The 12,485-nt window shown below is 42.1% G+C and overlaps 1 protein-coding gene across 1 annotated transcript in view; it reads right to left on the bottom strand.

The window, feature by feature from the left end:
- The window catches only part of LOC120742638 (NACHT, LRR and PYD domains-containing protein 3-like), a 38,934-nt gene extending 27,746 nt beyond the window's left edge, over positions 1 to 11,188 (bottom strand). Inside the window, exons 1-2 of the mRNA XM_040046062.1 lie at positions 11,070 to 11,188; positions 7,698 to 8,043 (exon numbers count right to left, since the gene is read on the bottom strand). Coding sequence (XP_039901996.1) covers positions 7,698 to 8,034 — 337 coding nt within the window. The 5' untranslated portion in view covers positions 8,035 to 8,043; positions 11,070 to 11,188. The remainder of the gene's footprint in view (positions 1 to 7,697; positions 8,044 to 11,069) is intronic.
- Positions 11,189 to 12,485: the final 1,297 nt, after the last annotated feature.

The following is a 12,485-nucleotide window of genomic DNA, read 5'->3' as shown; positions in this document are numbered from 1 at the left end:
AGAGGAATTACACGACGGTCATTTCCTGTTTCATATGTTCAGCTATGCCCTCTGTATTTCTGGTAATTCCACGCTGGTGGAAACCCGGAAAAAAAAAAACACGCATTAAGAGGCTCTACTGCCTGGGTCTCAATCCCGCGGCCCATGTCACCTCTACTTGCAGCTCGCATAATGACGTGAAGAAATATTTTCTAAAATTATTATTCAAAAAATTATAGTGTTACAAGCATCGCCCTAAAGGGGCTATACGCTCGGAATAGTTTTCTATACAAGATCGCTGCAAAAAGTGCAGCCTTACCTAATGTCCACCTACTGTTACTCATTTATATTAAGATTTAAACATCTATTTGGTGTTGGTGTGGAGAGTAACCTTCAGTAACAGTAATAAATCACGCAGCAATAGGACATTCATGTAGTTGTAAAAAGCATGATAATATATTAAGTAATCCAATTTTTCAGAATATGTTACTCTCATTGAGTAACGTAACAAAATACGTTACAAAACGTTACATTTTGGGGCATGTAATCTGTAATCTGTAGTGGAATACATTTTAAAAGTAACCTTCCAAACACTGCTAAGAAGTATGTGGCAGGGAGGTGGTCTCTGGCCTGCTGCAGTGGATGGGTGGTGCAGTGAGCTCTCGGGCGCATAGGGGACAGGTGTGTGTGCTGAGACTAATGACTCTCTCATTATATATGTCACGGTTTGCCGGGGGCAAGCCGTGTGGAGTTGTAGAAAAGGACCCAAAAGGCGGCAGCTCTGGTGCAGGTGAATATTTATTTACCACGGTGGGTACAAACAGTACTGGTGGAAAAACAAGAAACCGGAAACCTAAACTGGGTAAGCTAATAACACAAACCAGAAACGAGGATGCAGGGAGGTCCGGGGAAATACATACGGAGAGACGCAGGGGGACCAAGGGGAAACAACACAGACGAACCAGCAACTACCATGACAGAAGACACAACTTAAATACACTCAGAGAACACAGGGAGATTACACACAGGTGGGGAACACAGGTGACACTGATAAACATAACGAGACAGGGCAGGAGTGAACACAACATGACGCATACTGACGAGAGACTGTCAAAGTAAAACAGGAAGTACACAGAGGTTCAGACAGGAGGAGAGAGAGCACGGGGAGAACACAGACATAACAGGCTGGGGGAAACATGGAATAAACACAAAGAGAGACGAGAGCTCATAAATACACAGAGGGGCACACAGGGGGTAAGAGTCACAAAGGGAAAACACTTAGGGAACACCACAACAGGACACCTCAGAAAACATGGCCTAAATAAGGAGCGAAAACACAAGGAACCAAGAATACTGGGCCAACATGGCCCAGGACCATGACAATATATAGTGACGGCAGAGACTGATGGAAAAGTGTGTGCAGCGGAGGAAGCTGCGAGATATATATATCATAATAATTTGACAGTAAATATAATATTGGCCATGTTGCGACTTTCATCCGTAAATAAAGCCGCGGCCGGCTGAGTTGGTTGTGTCCCTGTGACGCGCCTCCAATAATCCATAATGAGTCGAACTTGTACTTTGCGCATTTATTTTAAGAACAAAACAAAAACAAACGTTTGCGCTTTCAATCAATTTACAAAATAGCGCATGGATTAACTGGTGTGCTAAAAAATGACGGTCAACAGAAAAGTTTGCCCACAAACCACTCGCCCAACACACCTGCTGCGAACACCGACATCAGGTAAATAGACTGTGACCACACCCACATACCATCACCTGAGACGCAGGTAAAGCTATACACCTGTGCCACCAAAACAAAAAGGAAAAACATAAACATTGACTTTGGCTCTTACAATACCGGCCCCTAATTATTATCTTTTAAATAATAATTACAAAATAATCAAGTCTTACATCATTTTCTTGTTCATAAAACATTTCAATCGCCCTTTAGTGCAACATGCATCAGTACTACTACTTGTGGTTCACCATCTGTGAAGTTAATAACCCATAAATAAAAGGAGTAGGTCACTTAAAGATTATCCAGTCAGTCTAATATGTTAAATATTCTCTGTTTCCTGCAAAAGACAGACTTTATTTATAGGTCTGTTTAGGAACCCGGTCTTTGTCTTGATCCGAAGATGACGAACAAATCCCCTTTTGTCCTGGATTGTCTCTTCTATTTTTCCAGTTATCCAGGAATTCCGTGGTGCGGAATCATCAACAATGATCACAATGTCTCCTGGCATGAAGTTTCGTTTTGGGTTGCACCATTTCTGTCTTTGTTGCAGTTGTGGAAGATATTCTTTAATCCACCTTTTCCAGAATAAATCTGACATATATTGGACTTGTTTCCATCTGCGACGAGCATATATGTCATCTTTTTGAAAACATCCTGGTGGTAGAGATGCTGCAGTCTTAAGAAGCAACAGGTGGTTTGGAGTAAGTGCTTCAAGGTCATTTGGATCTGTAGAAGCCTTTGTAATAGGACGGCCATTCAAAATAGCTTCAGCTTCACATAAAACAGTCCTGAGGCTCTCTTCATCAAGACTTTGTACATTTAAGGTGGAATTAAGAATCTTTCTCACAGATCTTATAAGTCTTTCCCATACACCTCCATGATGTGAGCCAGCTGGGGGATGGAAAGTCCATTTAATGCCCTTTTGAAGAAGAGTATTGTGTATACGACATTGATTCCAATCTGCTATCATTTCCTTCAGCTCACGATGGGATCCCACAAAGTTGGTGCCGTTGTCAGATCGCAGTTCTTTTACTTGACCACGTCTGGCAATAAAGCGACGAAGGGCATTGATAAAAGAGTCTGTGTCCAGTGATGATGCCATTTCAATATGAATGGCTCTTGACGCTAAACATGTGAATATCACACCATAGCATTTTACAGTAGTCCTTCCATGTTTCACTAGAAACGGTCCGAAATAGTCCACTCCAACATATGTGAATGGTGGTTCATCCGGAGTTACTCTGTGTAGGGGCAGGTCTGCCATTTGCTGTTGTCCTGGTGGGGCATTTACGCGCCGACACACAACGCATTTAGCCACAATTTTTCTTATAGGTACTGTGACACCTGAAATCCAGTATTTTTGACGCAGTTTAGATAGCATGTGGTTACGACCTCCATGACCCACCGCTTCATGGACATGTTGAAGGATTAGGTTAGAAATGTGGAAGTCTTTGGCCAGAATAACAGGATGTTTTCTCTCTTCTGGCATTGCAGCTCTACTGAGTCGTCCACCAACTCTCAACACACCTTCTTCCAGGATGGGAGTAAGTTTATAAATGTGACTGTTTCTCTTAACATTCGATCCTTTTGTTAAACAGGAGATTTCATCAGCAAACCGCTTCCTTTGACAAAAGGAGATTATAGCCATTTCAGCGCTAATCAGCTCCTCAACTTTGAGACTGCTGGTGTCCAGACAGTGTTTCTTCATTTGAAGTTCAAGATTTTGTTCAGGATCATGTTTAATCTGTAGTTTTCTTCTACTGTAATGCAGAAGCAGTTTTTTAACTCTCAGAATCGATGCTACTGCACGCTTCAGCCGAGTCCAGGATGAAAAATACTGAATGAAGTGAGAAACCGGATCCATTTCTTGTGACGTCTGAACAGCATTCACTGTTGTTTTAATTTCTGCATCGCTTGATGAGATTTGTTTCACTTCATCAGGATTCTGAGGCCACTCCTCTTGTGGTAGTAGAAGAAATGGAGGTCCAGAGAGCCAAGTTTGTTTATTTTTCAAAAAGGATTGTACCGTTAAACCTCGAGAAGCCAAATCTGCTGGATTGTTATCCGTGTCCACATATCTCCATTGTTGAGGATTTGAAACTTTGACAATCTCAGAAACTCTGTTGGCGACGAAAGTGCGGAACCTTGTTGTTTTATTGTTGATATATTTTAGTACAGAGGTGCTGTCAGTCCAAAATACTGAGTCCTTCAGTTCCATCTGCAGCTCCTTTTTCCACATTACATCCATTCTGCTTGCTAAGGTGGCAGCAGTTAACTCCATTCGAGGGATTGTAACTGGTTTTAAAGGAGCAACACGTGCTTTTCCCATAATGAATGCACAGTGTGCCTGGTCTCGTTCGTTCTTTAGTAACAAATAAGTCAATGTTCTATAGCTGTCCTCAGATGCATCTGCGAAATGATGCAACTGAGCAGTTTTTACAGTTCCAAAACTGTTGGTTTTAAAACAACGATCAACCTTGAACTCCTCCAGCTTGTAGAGCTCTTGCATCCAAATAGTCCATTCCTGTATAACTGCATCAGGTAATGCATCATCCCATCCAATCTTTTTTCGACACAGATTTTGCAGAATCTTTTTAGCAGTTAAGATTACTGGTGCCAACATTCTTAAGGGGTCATAAACAGAGCTGACTACAGAAAGGATGCCGCGTCTTGTCAAAGGTCGATCTCTTAGAGTGATTCTGAACTTGAAAACGTCAGACTCAACACACCATTGAACGCCCAAAACTCTTTCCACCGGAAGTTCATCACTGATCAAGTCTAGATCCTTTATTTTGTTTGCTCTGTTACTTTCAGCTATTACAGCCAACACATTACGACTGTTACTTATCCATTTGTTCAGTGGAAAGCCTCCTTTCAAGCATATGGCACAGAGTTCATGATAGAGATCGATCGCATCCTCTTCTGTGGCTGCTGAGACGAGACAATCGTCGACGTAAAAGTTGTTCAACATTGCATCCACGGCTTGAAGGCTAAACTGTTGTTTATGATCTTCAGCACATTTCCTTAGTGCAAAATTTGCACAACTGGGAGATGAAGTTGCTCCAAACACATGTACTGTCATCCTATATTCAACCATGGCTTGAGTGTAATCTCCGTTGGGCCACCAAAGGAATCTCAACATATCTCGATCCTCCTCTGGTATTTTAACCTGGTGAAACATAGCCTTAATGTCTGCAGCAATGACAACAGGTTCTTTACGAAATCTTGTCAGAACTCCAGTTAACGTGCTGGTCAAGTCTGGACCTTGTAAGAGCTTGCTATTTAGCGTCACTCCTTGATACTTGACTCCACAGTCAAACACCACTCTAAGGGTTTTCTTTTGCAGATGCAGAACACCATGGTGCGGCAAATACCATTTCCTGCCATCCGTCCATTCTAAGTTGTCTTCTGGTACCTTTTCTGCATAACCTTCAGAGATCATATCTGACATAAAGCTGTTATAGTCCTGCAGAAAAGTAGAGTTCTTCATAAGTCTTTTCTTCAGATTCTGAAGGCGTTGTTCAGCAACACTTTTATTATCTGGCATGCAGACCTTTAAGTCTTTCAATGGGAGTCCAATATAATAATGACCATTATGTAGCTTAGCAGTATTGGAACCTTTATCCAAAAACTGTTGGTCTTCCTTAGAAGGTTCTTTCTCATCTCTGGCACACTCTGGAAAATCAGTTTTAAACTGCTGATTCCACAGCTCATCAAGTTTCACCACTGAAACTCTATTGACACTTATCTGTGGCTGATTGTGAACTTCAGTTTGAGTCTCACCCAAAGGTCCGTTCACTGTCCAGCCAAGGACAGTTTTAACAGCATACGGTCCATCTCCAACACTTCTAATGACATCCAGTGGTTGGCACATTCGAGCCAATTAGCAAATCAATTTCAGAGTCAATTTCTGGCAGATGTACAGACTTCAAATATGGCCACCGGATTATATCGTTCTGGTGAGGAATGTTTCCTTTATGGACAGGCATAGTGAACTGAGTATAAAGAATGGGAAGATCACAAAACTCATTCACGTCTAGTCCGGCGACTTCTAAATCTGCAATAATATCCGTTTCAACAACTTTATTTTGTCCCATAGTTCTCAGCAGAATGTTGGATCTTCTTCCATGAATTTTCAGCTCATTCATCAGCTTTACTGTACAAAATGATGCAGTGCTGCCTGGGTCAAGAAATGCATAGGTGTACAATGTTACATTTCCTTTCTTGGCCTTAACTTTCACAGGCACGATTGAAAGTTTGAATTCATCTTTACCGGCCCCAGTAAGAGCACTGGTCTGAATAGAGACTATGGCACGATTTTGAGTTTGTTCCTTTGATTCTTGTTCTTTACTCATTGTCTTTTGATAGATGTGTAACATTTGAGGATGCATTAAACCACACGTCTTGCACCTGAGGCGCTTTTTGCAGTCTCTACTAATGTGACCTTTACAAAGACATCCGAAACAGACTCCATTCTCTTTTAGAAAAGTGATTTTGTCTTTTTGCGTTTTTCTTTCCAGCTCTTGACAATTTTCTAAGGTATGTTCACCTTTGCAAAACAAGCACCTCCTCATTTGTGTTGTTCTTTCCTTTTCCTTAACTTTGTTATTTTCTTTTTCAGATGCCATCACAGAGGTAGCAAAAGAACTTTCTTTGAATCTTGTGTGAGTTTGAGACTTAAGTTTTCTTGTGTCTCTGTTTGTCGTGCAGATATCCTTGATGTCCCCAAACACTGGGTCAGATGCGATCTTCCCTTGTTTTTCTAAAAAATCCACAAGATCCTTAAATGTAGCTTGTCGATTACACTTCTCATGGAAATCACAGACTGCTGTTCTCCACTTATCTCTCTGCCTGTAGGGAAGTTTCTTTGTTATAGCTAACATGTTGGCAGGCATGTCAAGCTCCTGCATATAACTGAGATCTTCCATAGCATCGCAACAGCCTCTTAGGCCATATTATATTTACATTACCACAGTGAGATGACTTTAGTCTCATGAACAACATTAACTAATTGTTATTTACTAGCTAATCTTAAATGACTGTTCAGCACAGAAATGAAGCCCAACAATCATGTTTACAGTCCTGTGGTCTCAGCCTCAGATACTCAACTAATCAAAGTGATGTCATGACAAAAATGAATGACCAACAAAACATTTTTCTCCTTCATTTCTGTCACACAAAGCTGTATGAAACGTTTCTCGCGGTTAGTATCATGGTTGCTAGGCAACCTGAACAGCGCGACGAAGGCCAGACCATCCCATTTCACAAGCCTCTCACTTCCACACTTCTCGTACTTATAGTACGCACCGCGTACTTCAAGCGTGCGGTCTCTTAATCAGGACACAGCCTCTGTCTCCCCAGTCTGTCATGTAGTTCTTGTCTGCGTGTTTCATGTTGTCAAGCTTTTGTTATCATATCTACATCACTCCATGTTTCCTGTTTTATTTTGAAAGTCTTGCGTTTCCATGTTCAGTGTGTTTAGGTGCATTTTTGTCAGCGGTGTCTACCCAGGTGTCTCTCTGTGCCTCATTACCCTTCTGTGTCTTTATGTCTTCTGTCTTCCACTGTTCAGTGTCGGGTTGTCTGTTTGTCTCTTATCACAGCTCTCCAGCTTTCAGGTTGTTTTCGTGCTTCTGCTCAGGTGCATGTTCATGCTCACCGGGGGTTCACATCATTGTTCCACATGCACCTTTTCAGATTCATGTTAATGTTCATGCTTTCTCGTCATAGTTTATCTTAGTTTATTCCCAGTTTAGGTTTTAGTTGAGCTTTTTTCCCCAGCTCGCTTTGCCTCGTTTTATATTCAGGTATTTTCAGCCAAATAAAGAGCTCGGCTTCGGTTATACTGAGTTTACGCTGCCGTGTCTGTTTTTGGGATCGCTCCGCAAACACACCAGCTACAAAGCAGTGACACACAGCTTCGCTAATGTACATTGACTGACAGACAAACAGAATATGAACATTACACCAATATTACCTGTTGCCTCCAAAACTTTGTCAGACTGCAATGACTTCCTGTTTATGTCTTCCTGTGACTCACCTTCTGGTCTGGACCTGCTGGCAGACAAACTGAGCAGCAGGTCATTCCTGCTGATCCGCTCTAAAACCTTCCTGGTCACCTTCACAGCTCCAGGAAGTCTGTAGGTCTGCACCATCAGGTCCACAGTGTCCCACCTGTTTGTCATCTCTAGTCTGCTTTTCTTGATGGTTGGGAGGCCTTGAACGATGTCGGCCTGCTGTAGGAACCACTTGAATTTTTTGAACTCCCCATCTCCCAAATCATCTAAGGTGTTTAAGAGATCCTCTGGTGTCATCACAGCTCCCTGAAGTATAGAATAGAATATTTTCTGCTGAAAAGTAGAGATCAAAGAGGTACAACACAAATGTTACAGCAAAGGGAAGCCAGGACGTCAGATGGAGGACAGATATCATCATCCCCACCCTCCTAGATTGGGTACCAAGCCCCAAGAGCAACTGGTGCATTGAAGGCATTGAACGTGAGAGCAGCTGACCTGAGAGACTGCCAAGACTATGTGAAGTACCCTCTGGTATACGAAAAGATTACATCATCACAGACAATCCCTACTGTGACCATCACCAAAACCACCCAGCTGATCTACATCATAGCAGCAGTGGTCACTAAGATGCTTGGCTAAAAAATGTGCAATTATTTTGGTCCCAGTCTGTTTCAATGTTTCCTACACATACACCATGTATATAGTTCCACTCATATATGTATACATATACACTGTTTTTTATTTTATTATATTTATTTAATTATTTATTTATTTATTTATTTTCCGCCTTCGTTGTATATTGGTTTCTCTTCTTACTTTAGCACCTTTGTGGTCTAGCTACCCAATTTCGCTGTGCAAGAAACTGCACAATGACAATAAAAAGCTCTAAGTCTCTAAGTCTAAGTCTAAGTCTAAAAGATGAACAGCCACAAGGAGCAGTACCCTCCGTAGAGAAGGAGACTAGAAGTCAAGATGAAGGCAGCATGGAGGGAAGTTAGCCAACTATCTGAGCTTCAGAAAGGTGTGATGAAGAAAGACGTGCCTAAGAAGCAGTGTTGGGGAGTAACAGAGTACATGTACTGACGTTACGTATTTAAAATACAGAATATGAGTAACTGTATTCCGTTACAGTTACCGTTTAAAATGTGGTATTCAGAATACAGTTACTTTGTTGAAATAAAGGGATTACACGGCGGTATTTTCCTGTTTCATATGTTCGGCTATGCCCTCTCTATTTTTGGTAATTCCACGCCGGTGGAAACCCAAACAAAACACACATTAAGAGGCTCTAATGCAGAGGTAGGCAACTCCAGGCCTCGAGGGCCGGTGTTCTGCAGGTTTTAGATCTCACCCTGGGTCAACACACCTGAATCAAATGATTAGTTCATTCCCAGGCCTCAGGAGAACTATAAGACAAGTTGAGGAGGTCATTTAGCCATTTGGATCAGCTGTGTTGGATCAAGGACACATCTAAACCTGCAGGACACCGGCCCTCGAGGCCTGGAGTTGCCCACCCCTGCTCTAATGCCTGTGTCTCAATCTCACGGCCCATGTCACCTCTACTTGCAGCCCGCATAATGGCATGAAGAAATTTGTTTTTAATTATTATTCAAAAAATTATTTAATATGAAGGCAATAGGCAGAGTGTTACAGGCATCGCCCTAAAGAATGTAGTCTGATGGGCAGTGTAGTCCAGTTGTAAGTAAGCTGTTAAGACTCGAGTGTACGCTGTGTTCATGTTTTCCTCTGAAACAATAAGCTCCGTTGCAGCAGCCTTTCAACGCCTCTCTCTGTCTCTGCTAGCAAAGTGACCCAGACAACAAAGTAAAGCTAGTTTTCAGCTACGAGCCCGACACGAACCCGACGTATCAGCCAGAGGTCCTTTACTACGGTTCAGAGCCGCTGACCTGTTTTATATACGAATAGTTTTCTATACGAGATCGCTGCAAAAAGTGCAGCCTTACCTAATGTCCACCTACTGTTACTACTACTCATTTATATTCAGATTTAAACATCTGGTTGGTGTTGGTGTGGAGAGTAACCTTCAGTAATAGTAATAAATCACACAGCAATAGGACATTCATGTAGTTGTAAAAAGCATGATAATATATTAAGTAATCCAATTTTTCAGAATATGTTACTCTCATTGAGTAACGTAACAAAATACGTTACAAAACGTTACATTTTGGGGCATGTAATCTGTAATCTGTAGTGGAATACATTTTAAAAGTAACCTTCCAAACACTGCTAAGAAGTATGTGGCAGGGAGGTGGTCTCTGGCCTGCTGCAGTGGATGGGTGGTGCAGTGAGCTCTCGGGCGCATAGGGGACAGGTGTGTGTGCTGAGACTAATGACTCTCTCACTATATATAGTGACGGCAGAGACTGATGGAAAAGTGTGTGCAGCGGAGGAAGCTGCGAGAGGAGCTGACTCCTGGCTCGAGTTGTGCCTTAACCTGAACGAACTGGTGAGCAAAAATAAAGAAACCCAAAACACGTCAGTACACTGTGTGGGTCCGATCATTGCTACAAAGTACAACAAGCTGCCCATACCTCAAGCCTTAGAAACTGCCAAGCAAAGACTCACAGTCTTGCCCAACAGCTTGAAGAGGTATGCAAGAGAGACAGAAGCTAGGAGAAAGAAAGCAACTGAACCATCCAAGGTGTACGCTCAGTGGTAAGGCAGCAATATGAGAAGAGTACCACCAAGGCTGTAGCCATACTGGAAGAGCATACAGAAGAAGCATGCAACACATGACAACAATGTTCAGTGGCTAGGGAATCTAAGACCACAGCAGCCTCCCAGGATCCAGTCACCAGCTCTTCTTTCTAGGATGTCTCGCACTGTGATGGACAGCACCTTTTAAAATCCTTGGTCTGTCACTGAGTTTCAGTTCCTGCTTTAATTTTTCTTGTGTTTAGTTCACTCAGCATTCACCTGTCTCACCTTTCAGAGTTCTGTCTCTGAATTCAGGTTTAAGTTCATTTGAATGGAAAACTGCATCTCCTGCTGTATCCTGAGAGCTGGTTTCCACCTGTGTTTTACTTCATTCCTCACCTGTATCCACTCCTCTGAGCAGTTATCTGTGTATAAATGCTCTGGTCCATAAATCAACTCACATTCTGCATACATACGTTCAGCATAATCTAACAGTTTAGTGAAAACCTGATATGATGACAGCGCTAACTCACAGAAAGAGCTGAGACAGCAGAGCACAAAAAGGTCTACAGCAGATGTTCGACTCTCTTCTGTCTGCTGGTTAGGAAGAACAGCAAAGGTGAAAACTTTGAGGTGAAATGTGAACCAGCTGAGATGATAGCAGACAAACACACCTTTGTAAGCAGCAGCAGCTCCCTCCCCAAAGCCTTCGCTGATCCTGCTGCAGACAGAGAGATTTCAATCTGTCCACTCTTCAGGAAAGAGCTGACAAAAGAGGAAATATCACATCTTTTTCACAACCAAACAGGAAGTGCATCATTTCCTTGTGTGAACACAGCTGATTCATGAAATGTAGCACATGCTGTCTGAGCAGCTTCACACAAAAAATAGGTGAACTGACCCTTTAAACCTCAGCCACACAAGCTGAGGGTTAACCAGCTGTAGTTAAAAGATGGACACGGCCCGTCCCTGCTGTCACTTGATGCGAGGTACCTTGGACAGGCTGCAGACCACACAGAGTGGACAGTGAGGCTCCTGGATAACACAGACCCTGTGTTATTCTCTGACATGCAGCCTTCTGCGTTAGCATAAATGTATCTGTGACTGAGCCGCGTCGTGAACAGGTGAAGTAAGTAAGTAAAATTTTATTTATATAGCACATTTCTAGATAGAAATCACAAAGTGCTTTACAAGATATAACAGATTATAAAAATAAAAAAACAAACAAGATACAAACAAAGTTAGCAAAAAGCAATTTTAAAAAGATGTGTTTTTAGCTGTTTTTTAAAAGTAATCAATGAATCAGCGGATCGTAAGTCCTGAGGAAGGGAATTCCACAGTCTGGCGGTGACAGTAGCAAAAGCTCTATCACCCCTAGTTTTCAGTCTCGTATACTGAATGACAAGTAGGCCCTGACTACTCGACCTCAGAGACCTACTAGGGGCATAGGGCTGTAAAAGTTCAATAATATATGGTGGTGCTTGTTGTTGAAGAGCCTTAAAAGTTAAAACCAAAATCTTAAAATGGACTCTAAATTCGACAGGAAGCCAATGTAACTGCATAAGCAACGGTGTTATATGTGAATATTTAGAAGCTTTCGTCAAAAGTCTTGCTGCAGCATTCTGAACGAGCTGCAGACGCTCCAAAGAACCTTTGTTTACACAAGTAAACAGGGAATTGCAATAGTCCAGTCGTGATGAGATAAAAGCATGAATAACAATCTCCAGTTCGGCATAGGATATTATAGAGTTCAATTTAGAAATATTTCTTAGATGAAGGTGGGGGCGAACATAGAAGATACTGAGATGAAGTGAAAAACCTGTGGTTTGGCTCAAAAAGTTTCCAGCAGCTTCGCAAGAAACAGGAAATTATAAAAACATTAACATCCTTTCACAGTGCTGCACAAAATGCTGTTTTACTGCTCGGTCCTTAACTCTGACGACGGGGTTCCTGCTACATCATATCGACTCTGATCTGATCTAATCAAACTACATAGACATCAGCTAAAACGCTGAGTTGCAGTACAGACATTTTCACCAGTCATCCAGCATTTATTACCATACCAGGGCTCTAGAGTGCGACCAATTTCA

This window comes from Simochromis diagramma, unplaced genomic scaffold, assembly GCF_900408965.1.
Source record: "Simochromis diagramma unplaced genomic scaffold, fSimDia1.1 OVJJ01000178.1, whole genome shotgun sequence".
Lineage (NCBI taxonomy): Eukaryota > Metazoa > Chordata > Actinopteri > Cichliformes > Cichlidae > Simochromis > Simochromis diagramma.
Note: the sequence above shows the minus strand (reverse complement) of the source record. Positions and strands in the feature narration are given on the sequence as shown.